Raw genomic sequence first — 13,914 nt, 5'->3', positions numbered from 1 at the left:
AATGTTAAGAGAAATAATAAATAAGCTTTACTTTCCTTTTTTCTTGCGTGATTATTTTTTTTTCTTTAATGAGCACAATTGCATGTTGATAGCAGGATGGTGACTTTTCATCATCTGTTCATGTGACCCAGCTCGATCCTTTCATTTGATAATTTTCTTATATAATTATAATTATGACATGATTGAAGCCTTCAATTTGAAGAGAGATTATTCTATTTTCCTGTGGCCATCATGAATTGTTCTTGTTTTTCAGAGTGACATCTGCGAATCAAAGGTACAATGAAAATGAAGTTTTTCATTTTCTAACCTCAAATATTCTTATTGTTTCACTCTGGAAGAAAAAAAAAGTTTTTATATTTAAAAATGTATGGATATGAAATTCAAAAACCTCACAAATCAATAATATGAAACTTGGGTAGGGACATGAGACCCTTAAGGAAAAAAAAGCTTTACTCGTTACTTCTGTCACCACCGTGATATTACCCGGATTGAAATGAATAAACGCTACGTAAGGACTACGTGTTGACGTCAGCTCCAACCCACGCCGTCCATCTGCGACGTGATCCCAGCTGTTGCCATGGTAACAGCCTGTTTATTGCACCGCCTGTCAGACTAAAATTGGAGGAACTTTTCTACCTTTAAACTCTCACCTTTCTCGGTTCCAAGTCCCCAGAAACAAGGTAGGCGCTTCAGTTTGAACTCTGCGGAGCGGAACTTTCTTTTTGTTTCCCCGTTTTCTGTGAACTCTCGAGAGAAACGACACAAGGTCCGTTTGAAGTTTAAAGACGGGCAGTGAGTCCGGAGCTATTTAGAATGTGTGAAGATAACGTTAGCTTAGCACTGATGCCTTTATTTAAAGCTTTAACTGAAACTCCAAGAATAATAAACATTTAAGACATTTAGCCTCACTTTACGATGCAAAAATCAATTTATGCATGTATTTATTGTGCAGGAATCAACTACTTTTCAGCTGGTAGCTGGTTTGTTTTTCTCTTTTAAATTAATGTTTGTAGAGTTAAAACCAGCTGTGTCAAACTCCTTTGAGTTCAGAGCGCAACCAGAGGAGGTGTACAAATATCCACAAACCCAAACGTTTGTGGAAAAAAAAAATCATACATAATACATTCGAAATTCAAAATACGATTTCAACATATTCCAATCGCAAACAATGTATCCTTATGTAAAATAAAGTGAAATATCTGCTTCAATCCTTCAAAAAAATGCAACAATAACTGGACTAACTGCATTTGCACAGTTATTTCACTGGCTGGACCGAACCGTCTGGCATCCCCGGTTTGGCCCACGAACCATAGTCACAGTTTCAACATGAATTTACTCCTACAACTAATTTATATATAATTAAAGCTTTATTGATCCTATTCTGAAAACCCAAAAAGAGGACACCTCGCCCAGCTTCTTGGTGATAAATACTGTGCATTTATACAGCACATCTGTGCAATAATCCTGCTGTCTAATCAGCATCTTGATGTGCCACACCTGCAGTGCTCACTAACACAGAAGTAGAAAAAAATATCATCAATATTTGAGGAAAAATGAGCCTTATGTGTACATAGAAGTTTTCAATTTTTGAATTCAGCTTGTGAAAAATGGAAACAAAAACATAAGCATTTGTTGCATTAAGTATAAACAATCATATTAAATCCCTCTAACCAACAGGGATCATATCAGAGTAGATCAAGTTTGAGCGACCAGAGGAGAGCATGTCGGTGCTGGAGCGCAGCCCCAGGCAGGGCGCCATACCCAGCCTGCTGAACCACTCGGAGCTCTTCAGAGAGCAGTGTAAGCAGCTCATGCTGGAAGCCACCAAATCCAGTAAACGCATGCAGGACGACGACAGCAACCAGCTCAGTGAGTAGAAGAGTGAAAAGTATCAGTTTCCCCACAGAAGGAGCGTCTTAGGAGCCGCTGAAGTGGTTCATTCATGCTTCTTTACACTTTCCCATTCAGATCAGCGGATTGGAGACATCCAGTTTGTGAAGCAGGAGTTGGAGCTGAAGCTGGAGAAGATCACTGTGGAGATCGACGCCCTCATTGCCCTGCAGAGCAGAGTGGAGAAGGCCCTGGAGGCCACCAAGGAGCCTCTGAGAGTCACTTTGCTCTGTCTAGAGGAGAGGTTCGCTCTTAAAACAGCCAATATTTTTCACTGTTGTGAAGTACAGGCATAAATACTCAAATAAACTAGTCACGTTCAATAGATCTTCACTGTCTTTAATGAAGCAGAAAGTCAACAAATTGAGATGAAAGTAAAAGTTGCTCCATCACTCCATCTTTCCGTCCTCCTGGACACATTGAGCCACCCTCTTTTATTCCTGGTTGTTGCAGAGTGAAACGTTTCCCGTCTGAGATGCTGGACGACGACGTGGACGCAGAGCTGAGGAAAGAGAAGGAGGTCTTCGAGGAGGTGGCCTGTCTTCTGCAGAGAGTGGCGGAGCAGATCACGGAGCAGATCCGGTAAGAAAACGACAGGTAGACATACAATAAGGCACCCACATAACCAGGATACAGATCAAACCTCTGGCTTTGAATTTCAGACTAAACAGATCAGCCAAGTACCGTCTAGAACAGGATCTGAAGGAGAAATATGAGGCTCAGACCATTGATAACTCCTGCGCCATCATGACTGCCCACTCCAAAGACCACCTGCAGCTCCAGAGCACAGGCCTTTCTCAGATCAGGTATTCTGTCTTCAGATTTCCATTCATTCACCACGCTATATATACCAAGCTCTTTTTCCCAAACTGCCCTCAGTGTGCCGGTGACGGTGGAGCATTGGGAGGACATCTCACACGTCAACATGACCGAGGGGGAGAAGCAGAGCACCAACTCCGAGTCCCTGAGGGCCCTGGTGGAGTCTGTGCTGGAGCAGACGGCTGCAGACATGCGGAACAAGATCCAGGCTACAGCAGCAGCGTTTGAGCTCAACATCCAGGAAATCAAGTCTGCCAAGAGCCAGATGGAGGACAAAATGCTGAAGGTAGGACATCACACACACACGGCCGTACATTTCTGGACCCAGAAAGTCTTGAGTGGATCACTTCAGGCTTAGTTTTAAAGAACATTTCAGGCTTTAATTATATTTTTTTTACGGGTCTGTCCTGTTGTATCTTGTACTGACAGTCTTTTCTCTTGAAAACTTTGTCACATAAACAGGGCCTGAATACCTTGTTTCTGTTTGTGTTCCACTTCTATATAACACTAAATGTTAACATATGGTGTCATTGGTGTGTTATCAGCAGTATCAGAAAAAATCAATTTCAAGCCTGTTAAGACATTGAACTTCCAATATGTTGAAAGTGGTGTTCAATCTGCTGGTTGTGCCTCCTCTGTTCCAGATCCAGGCTGAGATTTCGGGCCAGCAGAGGATCAGGGAGGACCTCCAGGCCGCCGTCTTGGAGATCGAGGGCTCTCTAAGTCTGGCCCAGGCCCGTCTGGCTCTGCGCCAGCAGAGACCCGGTAAAGAACAGTGCCACGACCTGGTGCAGACCCTGCTCCTCTCCGAGGTCCAGCAGCTCACCGCACACATCAGCAAGTAAGGCTGGAAGGAGTGGGTCAACCTCAGACACACCTGAGGATCACTTCATGCTAATTCAAAAAAGAGAGAGAGCATACCCGTGTGTGTGTTTTTGTCCGCCTGCAGGCTGCGTGAGGAACTGATGCGATCCGAGGAAATGCAGAGGAGTCTGATCAGCCTCCAGCTGCAGCTGCAGGAGAACATCAACGTGAAGAGCAGCTCTCTGTACATCGACGAGGTGCGCTGCCTGCAGCACCGAGAGCCCGTCCTCATTCACAACTTCTGAGAGCAGCAGGCGCTCGTCACGAGCCCGCGAGCGGGGTTCTCTCAGCAGTCTGAACAAAACTTTCTTTGAAATGTTGATTCTTCTCAAATGTGGTACTTGTTGCATGGAGTTTGCTGTTGTGTAAGCTCTCTCTTTAGTTTGGTTGAAAGACAGTTTTCTGATTTGTTCGCAAATAAATATACTGGAACAAAAAGGAGGAGATTTGACGAGTCCGTTGTTTATTAGAGATAAGAAACTAAAAGAAAACCCTCAACAACTGAGATTCACCAGAATCTGTCCCAAACAGCTCATAATCCTCAAGGTCCTCGGCTCTCGAGTCAACAGTCAAGTGAAAATCCAGGCTGAGAAGGTCAGTGAAGGCATCAAATGGGAGCAAACTACTCTGTTAACCTGGACTTGTGATTACAGGAGCCAGACTCTATGGTAGAAGTGGACTTATGCAGACTCTCAGGTCGTGCGCTGCCCTCTAGAGGTTTGATATGCAAATGATCATTTTCATAAATTGCACCTTCATTAGATAAACATGACAGTCATCAGGACCTTTCCAAGCTACCTAATCCAAACCGTCAAACCACAGGTGAAAAACAACACACTAAAATAAGCATTCATTTCACCATCTGAAGGCCTCCAGTGTTTTTAAAAGCTTCTCTGAGCATCTGGATCCTCCATCACTTCAGCTGGCCATGGATTTGACATTTTTTCTAAAAAGAACGGACCAAAAATGAAGTTGGAGCTTTCAGTGAAGACAGTGTTGATGTGAATAGATGTGGGGTAGAGGCTACCTGGTGCCAGCGCAGCGTGAGGAGGGGCAGGGCCAGACCACAGTGTGGACAGCTCCCGATCTGGTTCACGTCGTCTTCGTCCTGGAAGCCGCTGCCAGCTCCGCCAGACATGGACATTCTCTGGTAGGTGCTGCTTATAGCCGCCGCCGCCGCCCCCCAGGGGTGCCCCCAGTCATCCTCCTCGTCCTCCTCCTCCTCCAACTCACACTCCCCCCTGCTCGCTGCCACACAGTCCAGCTGGTTTTATGTGAGAGATGATATTCATGACATGAGGTCAAACACATTCAGTTTTTAGACTATACTTGTAATAATGACAAAATACCTCATGTTCGTCTATTTCCTCGACTGGAAACGATCCCTTACATGACACACAGGTTGCCGTTTGTGTCTCTGTGGACGGACGGAGAACAGGATTTAATCAGGACGTGAGGAGACGGGGGTCTTGTGGCAGATTTCCCTCACGTGTGGCGGAGGTGAGCGAGGGGTCGTCGTCGGAGGCCGAGCAGGTCAGATGGTGCTGGCTCTGCTCGCTCAGCTTGACGTAGCGCCCGCAGTCCTGGCAGCGCTCGGTTCGACTCCCGCAGAACGCGACGTGGTCGGCCAGGTCTTTGAACGGCAGCTGCAGCTCACAGAACTCACAGCTCTGCAGACGCTCCACACACTCCTCCAACTAACAGAGAAAGAAAAACAGTCTGTTGATGCGTACTGGCCACAGTGACTCCCGCGACATGATGAACTTCATGACTGTGCCAAGAACTTCAAGATGCAGGGGAAAACAACAGACAGAAACTGTACAAGAACTTAGACGATGTTTGACCTGATTTATTGTTACTTTTAGTTTCTATACTGTGTTTAAATGAAAGAGCTTTAACTCTTTCATTTTCCTTTTTCACCTGCATGATAGCGTAACAGTCAGCACTCTCATCTTATTATGAAAATGACAACAGCTTGAGTGTGGGTTGGAGTTTGGGGGATCTGTGCATAATCAATAACGACTGGAACATGAGCAGCGACATTCTGCACTGACCTCGTGATCCTCCAGGCGGCAGCGCTCCATCTTCTGACTACACTTAGAGCATCGCACCTGGAACCACAGTTTGAAGTGAGTAGAGGAACCAACCACGTGTGTGTATAAAATAGCATTGTGTGTCTGTGACAGTGTGTATAACATGCACCAGGCTGTGTTGCTCCTCTCTGTGCTCGGTCAGCTGATCTCGGGGTACATTGTCTCCACAGTCTGGACACACACACAGGAAGCGGCTGCAGTGTGTCTCGTGCAGGGCGAAGTTGGCCTCCGCCACCTCCCTTTGGCTGAAAGAAAAGAGAACATCTTCAAGTTCCCGTTACTGACATTAGAGACTCAGCAGCAGCATGGATCACGAGGAAGAATCTTGTAAAACAGTAAATCAGCTTATCTGTTGAACTTTGATCAGAAAGGAGCCCATAAGGCACAACATGCTCATTTAATAAACAAATACCTGAACTGCTTCTGAAATAAATGTTATCTCTGTGAAGAAGTAAAGACAGAGTGTAACCACAGAGGAAAGAGTGGGGAATGTGGGAATTTATCTCAACACAAAATGTATGAATATCATGTAAAAGTCACAAACGTGTAGTGATTAACAGGTTACAGTTGTGGAAGATGCCACAGGACGGCCCTATTTATCAAGTCAGATTTCTTCTTCTGTTTATTTTCCTTATAAAAGAATCACCTTGGTATCAGGTGTTGACCTCCTGAGAGAGACACGCCCTCACTCTTTACACAAATATACAAAGTCTGGTCTGCAATCAATCCAACAAGCACTCACGTTCATACAGCTTTGATTTGACAACTTTATAAAAAAAAAAACGATGATGTGGGTGAAATACTTTCTTGCCTAATAAATAGCGAATGACTGAGTGAGTGAGTAACTGTCTCGTGCTCCGCTTTCAGATTTTGCCTGTTTGTGTCACTTTTCCCATTTAACCCTCAAACCTGATCTGACTGCTGTCGAAATAATACTTAATCTGACAATGAGAAAATGTGACCTGTGACCCCAGATGTCGCTGAACCGAGAGGAGTTTCAGATCAGCTGGAAAATCTCAGGTTTTAAAAGAAATCCCGTCTAATCCTCAGGGATTAAAACCTCATGAAAGAAATTCAATCTCACCATTGTTTGCAGGTTCGAGTCGGCTCCGAGCTGTCCATGTTTATAAAGACTGTCTCCCCACAGAGAGAAGAGAGGCTTTTCTTTTAGTTTCTACGCAAAGGAAAGTGAAAGTTGACACCTGCTAAACGAATGCTGTTTTACCGTACCACCACCAGAGGGCGCCAACGATTTACACATAATGACCCGCCACAGGGAGGTCAGCCGGTCAAAGGTCTTCAAGAGGCCAGAAGTCTGTTTTTGTTTTTGTTTTTTTTTAATATTTTTCAAGTCATAAGTTTGGTCAAGTAAGCAAACAAATAATTTGAAAAAAATTCTTAAAAAAAGTTAGGCATCTGATTAAAAGCCAGTAAAAAGCCAACATCCTTGGTTTTTTGTTGAAAGTCAGAAATCTGGTAACAAGAAATATTCTAAATAATAATCATAATAATAATAATAATAATAATAATAATAATAATAATAATAATAAAAATAATAATAATGATATTTATGTATATATTTAAATCCCAAGAGTCCCAAAAGAGTATGAAGTCTGTTGATTGAAATTGAATCTGAATAAAAGGTCAAGAGCAATGTGGCTGTCTGCACTAAGTAAGCAGTCTAAAAAAAACTTAATTTGATATGAAGTGGTCATAAAATTACATTTTATCCTTTAAGGATTAGCTATGATGATGCTGATGATGCTGATGATGAGGATAATAATAATAATAATAATAATAATAATAATAATAATAATAATAATGATAATAATGATAATAATAATAATAATAATAATAATAGTTATTATTATTTTTATAATTGATAATTTAGCTTTATTTGGGGAGTACTATGTCTATTTTCACAGGAATTATAGCAGTGAAGGAAGTGGTGATGCTACTGATAATAGTCTCAGTGATGACGGGGGTGAAGATATGGTTTTGTACGGTTTATATTCCACTGAAATCCACATGCAAATCTCAGAGTAAACAACAGCAGCTTGAACCATGGAGGGAAACCCTCCAAGTGGAGCTCTGAAGGAAAACTTAAAACTGCAGAGAGATTTGCTGAAATGTGTAAATATGGATGCCCATAATCCTCATTGAAAACTCTTACCTCTGAACGTGTGCAGCTTCTCTTTAATGCAGAGGACCAAACAGCAGAAGGCTTCTCATCTTTCGGATCTGTCATTTGCTTTAGTTCATTGGTGTGTGTGTGTGTGTGTGTGTGTGTGTGTGTGTGTGTGTGTCAGTCTTGGTCTTCATGACTCGATAAAAGATACGGCCCATGGGCCAGAACCGGCCCACCAGAGAGTCCAATCGGGCCCAGAAGATGAAACAACTGTGGGAAATTATGACAATACAAGGATTTGACCACCAGGGGCGCACTTCAGTCTGATTTGTGCGCTGAGGCAGTGGAGGTGATCAGATTACTGCACAGATGGAGAAACGTGTCTACATTTAAGATCATTTCTAAATTTTGAAGTTATTTTGATCGTAATATGAACTTGTGACTATATTTTTTGAGTTCCGGCTACATGTTACCAACTGCATTCTGCCTCTGAAGATACAAATAATAAAATAAATATCTACTGTGATTTGTACGTTATAAAGCACAGAATGAATACTGCTGGAATATCAGTTTCTTTCATTTGAATTTCAGGTTTTTAATGTGAAAGGATAGTTCATGAAACGTGTGTTCCACCTATAAATAATAACGTTCTGCTCTGATCCAACTGACACTAATTGAGTGTGAGGGTCCTGCTGTACGCTGCCCTCTGCCTTCACCCTGGGATCAGCTGCTGCTCCCAAATGTGGATGACATGGAAATGAGGATGAATGGATTGAGGTGCAGAAGTGCCACAGTAACTTTGAAATTTAAGTTTCTCTTTGTTGTGGTGCAGCGTGATGAAAATGTTTCATATTTTCACCAAATCAAACAATTGCTACAGATGTTAATGTTAATGAAAGTTTTTGGTGGAAAGAAAAGTGAAATGTCCAGCAGACTTATCCTATAGCTGTTGCATTAAGGGTGTTTTTTCAAACTCACCCTGACAACATGATTTTGAGGCTAAAGCTTTTTTTTTTTTCTTTTATCTATCTCAGCTCAGGTCTAAGTGTTGTGTTGTGTCTGCTACTTTTAAGAAATTTGCTTAAAGAAACATAATGCTTTGCAGGCCAGATTGGAGCCTCTTGAGTTCCAGTTTTGGCCCATGGGCCTTATGTTTGACATCCTGACTTCAGTTTACAGCCTTAAGTTCTGAACTGAGGAACCAAATTGTGCATGCTAAAGACGATTAAACCCTCAGACAACTCAGAGAAGGGAATGGAGCTTCGTTCAGGTTTTATATGAGTTGCGTTTCAGTTTTAGTAAATTTCACTTTGGCCTGCAGTGGTTTGAACAGCTCAGTCAGAGTTTGAACAGACAGACAGATGTTGGCCGCCCAACCCTCCAGGCTCCAGAGGAGCTCTGATCCCGAGCCCCACAGCTGCTCACACCGCCGAGCCGATAACCTGCAGGTAGACGCTGCGGACACGTGGGACAGGACGGGGATCCCGTGTGTTTATTCAAACATTGAACAGTGAGGGCGGGAGGGAGATCCTCCATCCTCCGTCACGCTGGAAACATGCACGCTTCAAAACAAACTGTACAGAACATCTGAGACACATCGGAAATACATCTCCACTGTACAAAGATTCTCTCATTCTGATACAAAAGTACTTTTTTTTTGTTTTAATTTATATAACACTGTGTACAAATTCTCTACCATAGTTGATGAGTGTTGGCTTTTGTTATTTGGTGGGTGAATCAGATCAGGAAACATGGAGAACATCCTCGCTGAAGTTCTTGATTCGTGTCGAGATCTTTCACTCTGAGTCGCTCTGTGCTACAAATCCTGAGGAAAAGAAAAACAAAACATCCATCCAGAGTCTCGCCTTCCTCCCTTTTTTTCGGTTGTTTTTCTATAAAAAAAGTCGACAGGGCTTCAAAAACCGTACAAACACGCACAGTGACGAGCGGACGAATGCAGGCCAAAACACCGTCCAGGTGGACGGCGGCCAGCAGAGAGCAGCACCGCCACGCCGATCCCGGTCCAGCCTCTTCTCACCAGGCACAGAGATGCTACTGAGCTCAGATCGGCGTCCAGCTCACGTCCTGGACTTTAAAAACACACACGACGTGTTCCTGCTCGATGCTACGACGGAGGGGAGCCGGGGAGGAGGATCCATGTTGTTTAATGAAAACAAAAAAAAGAAACAACAACAGAAAAACAAAACATGAATTCTAGATGTGAAATATCTGCTAAATACAAAAATAGATGATTTGGAAAAAGAAATTCAAAAATAGAAAAATAGATATAATCAAATGATATATATGTACACAATCACTGGTCGAGGGACCCATGCTTATTGACGATGTTTCAACTCAAAACAGATCATGGGGATGTTGGAGGAGGGATGTTTCCTCTGCTGGGGGTCCGGGTCCGATGGGGTGGGGGGGTCGGGGGGGTCACCACACGGAGCACTTGTCCTCAGGGTTCATGGGAGAGCCTCTGGAGCAGTGGAAAACACGGGAGAACTCGTCGAACTGCGAAACGCTGCCGATCACTCTGCGAGAGGAGGAAGCGGGACAAACCGTCAAACGTGGGCATCATAAGGTCCGGGGGCCGGACGTGGCCCCTTGGATCTGATTTTAAGTCATATTACACATTTCAGTTTTTTAACTTCTATTTCAAAATCTTGTTGCACTGCTTTCTTGCCTGTATCTCTCTCTGTTTTTTTTTTTTTTTTTTTTTAATTTTGTTCTATTTTGTGTGATATATTGCGACATGCTCTCTGGGAAAAATGGTTACAGAGAACGAAAAGTTTTAGCTCATCCGATCCCAATCCGGACGTTCCATCTTAAGAAACACAGCATTTCAATTGAAGGTGATTTTGAGTCAAGAATAATTATTCCTCACATCACGTTTTAAAACTCAAATCACATTTGTTCATTCACTTGTTCATAGTTTTCTGCATGTACACATCAAACTATGTGTGTCTGCTTAGTTTTGTAGAAATGTGTGTTCCTGTTTGTGTGTCCAGACTGTTACTGAACACTGCACACAGTCACATTTCTATAGAAGAACAACAGGTTGTTACACCCATTCTCATAATCTAATGCTTTTTATAAACAGAATTGAATGTATTCAAATGAAATTTCACTATTTAAAACAAGATGCAGCATTTTAAAATTCTAACTGATTTTGGTTCATGAATTATTCAACTAAACAGACTTTCACATATTTACACAAGAAAATCTTTACCGATTCATCTAAATGTGTGTGTTATTTAAAAATAGTAGGAATAAGTTTAACATTAGCCTGTGGCGAAATGTCTGGCAGTGAGATGAAACAAAGACTTGAGTTTCTTTGGTGAAATGTAAATTCTGTGTTGAATATTTTGAACAGAATCCTGCTCTTGTCCATGGCTGATGTTGTATCATTATAAATCTGAACTATGTAGACAAAAAATACCAAATTCAACTTGTGGTGAATTAATTACTGTAATTTGATCATTAAGGCACAGATTAGTGCTTTTCTTTAAAACAGAATATATGATGAACTAAAAAGAAAAAAAAACTATGTCCTGTGAATTGTGCACATAAAACTAGTGCAGGTTTTCCAACATGTGCCCAATCCCATAAATCCAGGGAGAAATGTGTAAAGTCTGAGACTTTTTAACACAGAAATAAGGAAGTCTTTGTGATCTCAACATTTCATCATCAGTAAATGTTACATAAGACCGTGAAGGTTTGGAATATCCTGAGATAACACTGTGGGTTTTGGATTTCAATAAGTTCCTCATCAAGGGTGAAAGTCTGCGTGAAGCAGTGGGAAAAAAAGTGCAGTCTGAGTGTTATAACACAAAAAAACCTGAAGTTGAGTTGAAGTTTTATGGATCCCAAATGTCAATCAAGGCAACTTCTTCATGCCTTCCTGTTGTAATCTGAGCCAAAATTGAAAAAAAAAAGTAAAATATCCAAAACAATCAAATACCTACTAGATACTGAGGCTCTATTTACGCAACGTGTTCAAATGAAAAACAAAGCTTTTGGGTGTCTGTCAATGCAGACAAATGGGAAAATACTTCCCAAATATTGTGTTGGATCGACACCATCTTGAATAAATTAACCGTCCTGTGAGTTGGTGTGTGTGTGTGTGTGTGTGTGTGTGTGTGTGTGTTAGATTAAAGTACCTGTAGTGCTCCGGTGCGTGTTTGTCAGTCAGCAGCTGTAAGTAGATGGACTGCGATCTTCTCTTCATGCACCAGTTCTGGAAAGACAACAAATAACACCAGTAAACATGCTGACCGTTCCTCTGCTTGTCTCCAGTCCCTCCCAGAATCCTCAGGGAACTCTGCGGTCACCAGCTCAGTATTGTCGAGGCCCGTTTCATCAGTGCATAAATTAAAAAAAAAGATCCCATTAGTCAACCTGTTGTGCAGATTCACAGATCTGAAGCTATTAATAATGAATGAGCTGCTTAAATCACACTAATGCTTCAGATTCACACTAAAACTTTTCAAATAAACGCCGACACGTATAGACACCATTTTCCTGCGGCTTCCCGGTGGCAGGACTCTTTAAAAAATGGGCTCAAACACTCCAGGTTGCATAGTAAAGTGCGACTGGATTGTTACGCTGCTACATCAGGCCGTGAATTTCAGCAGCGGCGGCGAATTTCAACGAGGAGTCGTAAAAGCGGCGACGAGCTCGGATACGCCGCGCCGCCATCAGCGCCTCTGATCGCTCCCCGATCCCTCCGGTAGCTAATGCGTCCTTCGGATGTAAAACCCCCGCCCTCTCCGATCAGAGCGGCGGCGGCGGCGGCCCACAGCACCCAGAATGGAAACGTGACGGAAGGCAGGAGAGAGAGAGAGAGAGAGAGTTCCGGCCGTACCTGAGCGAAGGCGATGAAGAGCAGCTGCTCGTGAGTGTACTTGAGGCCGGGCAGGGGTCTCTCCGGGCCGTGCTCCCGCACCCACTTCTGGTACGCCTGCAAGAAACCAGAGAAGGAAGAACAGCAGCAGTTATTCACCATCCACCGATCCCTTCAAGTCTGTACGAGATCTGAAAGCAGACAGAAGCTCAGCGGAACTCCTGTTCTCTGAGTGATTGACACCAGCGTCAGGATTTACGCTGCTTCATAGTTTATTGATGCATTTCGTTCTTTCACTTGTTTGTTTGTTTGGCATCTGCATAATCTCAATCCTTCAAACATCAGTGCACACCGCCGTCTTGCTCAATATGGATTTGAATTATGCAGCATTGCAGACTTTCTGAGATCTAAGGAAAACACTCAGACAAGGAGTTCAAGGGAAATGAGTTTTCATGGAGGTTCTGGAGAATCTCAGGTTTTCTTTGTTTTCCTGGAAGGTGAATGAAAGAGTGCAGACGTCTTGAGCACACAGAGGTTTGGTGTTAAAGGGGCTGTATCATGCTTTTTTAGCTAGTCCAAACCCTAGAAATGGCATTAACATGGTAATAGTTTATTTTTGGCACAAAGGAAAAGTCATTTTGTGTGAAATAAAAGATTTTCTGGGGCTAATTCTGAAACCCGGAAGAGAAAACGCTCCGTTTCACTGAAAATCCCGCCTCTCCCCCTGTGGACTTTGACTGACAGCTACTTCAACCAATCAGCGCTTCGTTAGCGTCTCTAAGGGTTAGCTTTAGCTCTTTAGCTCTAGCTTCTCTACACGGAAATACACGCGAAAACATCTTTTCCTGTTAGAAACTCACCAAGCGCAGACCCTTCAGACTCTTGCTCTTGCTTGACTGTCGCTTTCAGACGATGGTTAAAGTTTATCCCCGTAATCAGAGTTAGAAAAAAGTGGCAACGCTGATTGCCGAGGGCCTGTGGGAGGGGGGCTCAGGGGAGCCATCTTCCCCGTGTGACGTGAACGTGGGAAAACAGAGCGTTTTCACAGGTGCGGGAGGGGCTGCCTCTCTGAGCAGCAGAAACACCAGGAAAGCTCAAACATGCAGGCACGAAGGAAAAAAAACGCTTTGGGGGTGTTTTTGGTGAGTACATAGCCATATAACAAGGTTAAAACATACAAAAAGTGAATTTTGCATGATACAGCCCCTTTAAAGCCTCGGTCGGGGACCCAAAGGGTGATCACCGCGTGAAAACCCACAACGTGAGTGTAG

General features: G+C 43.0%; 3 protein-coding genes across 5 annotated transcripts in view; 1 reads left to right on the top strand and 2 right to left on the bottom strand.

Annotated features, from left to right (window-relative positions):
- Positions 1-1,721: 1,721 nt before the first annotated feature.
- Positions 1,722-3,905, top strand: tekt1 (tektin 1). The gene is made up of 7 exons (XM_030107686.1): positions 1,722-1,869; positions 1,969-2,134; positions 2,344-2,472; positions 2,553-2,696; positions 2,770-2,995; positions 3,354-3,550; positions 3,659-3,905. Exons 1-7 carry the CDS (start codon positions 1,722-1,724, stop codon positions 3,816-3,818), a joined length of 1,170 nt encoding a protein of 389 aa, XP_029963546.1. The 3' UTR covers positions 3,819-3,905.
- A 110-nt stretch (positions 3,906-4,015) lies between these two features.
- On the bottom strand, positions 4,016-6,879 carry xaf1 (XIAP associated factor 1). Its single transcript, XM_030109410.1, has 7 exons — positions 6,751-6,879; positions 5,776-5,911; positions 5,628-5,684; positions 5,063-5,270; positions 4,923-4,990; positions 4,601-4,837; positions 4,016-4,519 (listed from the first exon to the last, which is right to left on the bottom strand). The coding sequence occupies exons 1-7, from the start codon at positions 6,786-6,788 to the stop codon at positions 4,487-4,489; spliced, it is 777 nt and encodes a 258-aa protein (XP_029965270.1). The 5' UTR covers positions 6,789-6,879; the 3' UTR covers positions 4,016-4,486.
- A 3,298-nt stretch (positions 6,880-10,177) lies between these two features.
- ecel1 (endothelin converting enzyme-like 1) overlaps positions 10,178-13,914 on the bottom strand; it is a 51,482-nt gene continuing 47,745 nt past the window's right edge. For 2 of the 3 annotated variants that reach the window (XM_030109381.1, XM_030109383.1), the window contains 3 exons: positions 12,665-12,760; positions 11,961-12,037; positions 10,234-10,333 (listed from right to left, as the gene is read on the bottom strand). In XM_030109381.1, the coding sequence (XP_029965241.1) occupies positions 10,234-10,333; positions 11,961-12,037; positions 12,665-12,760 (273 nt within the window). Of the gene's footprint in view, positions 10,334-11,960; positions 12,038-12,664; positions 12,761-13,914 lie in introns of all 3 variants that reach the window. The other variant, XM_030109382.1, reaches the window with a different exon arrangement.

The sequence above is a fragment of the Salarias fasciatus genome, chromosome 14 (assembly GCF_902148845.1).
Source record: "Salarias fasciatus chromosome 14, fSalaFa1.1, whole genome shotgun sequence".
Taxonomy (NCBI): domain Eukaryota; kingdom Metazoa; phylum Chordata; class Actinopteri; order Blenniiformes; family Blenniidae; genus Salarias; species Salarias fasciatus.
Note: the sequence above shows the minus strand (reverse complement) of the source record. Positions and strands in the feature narration are given on the sequence as shown.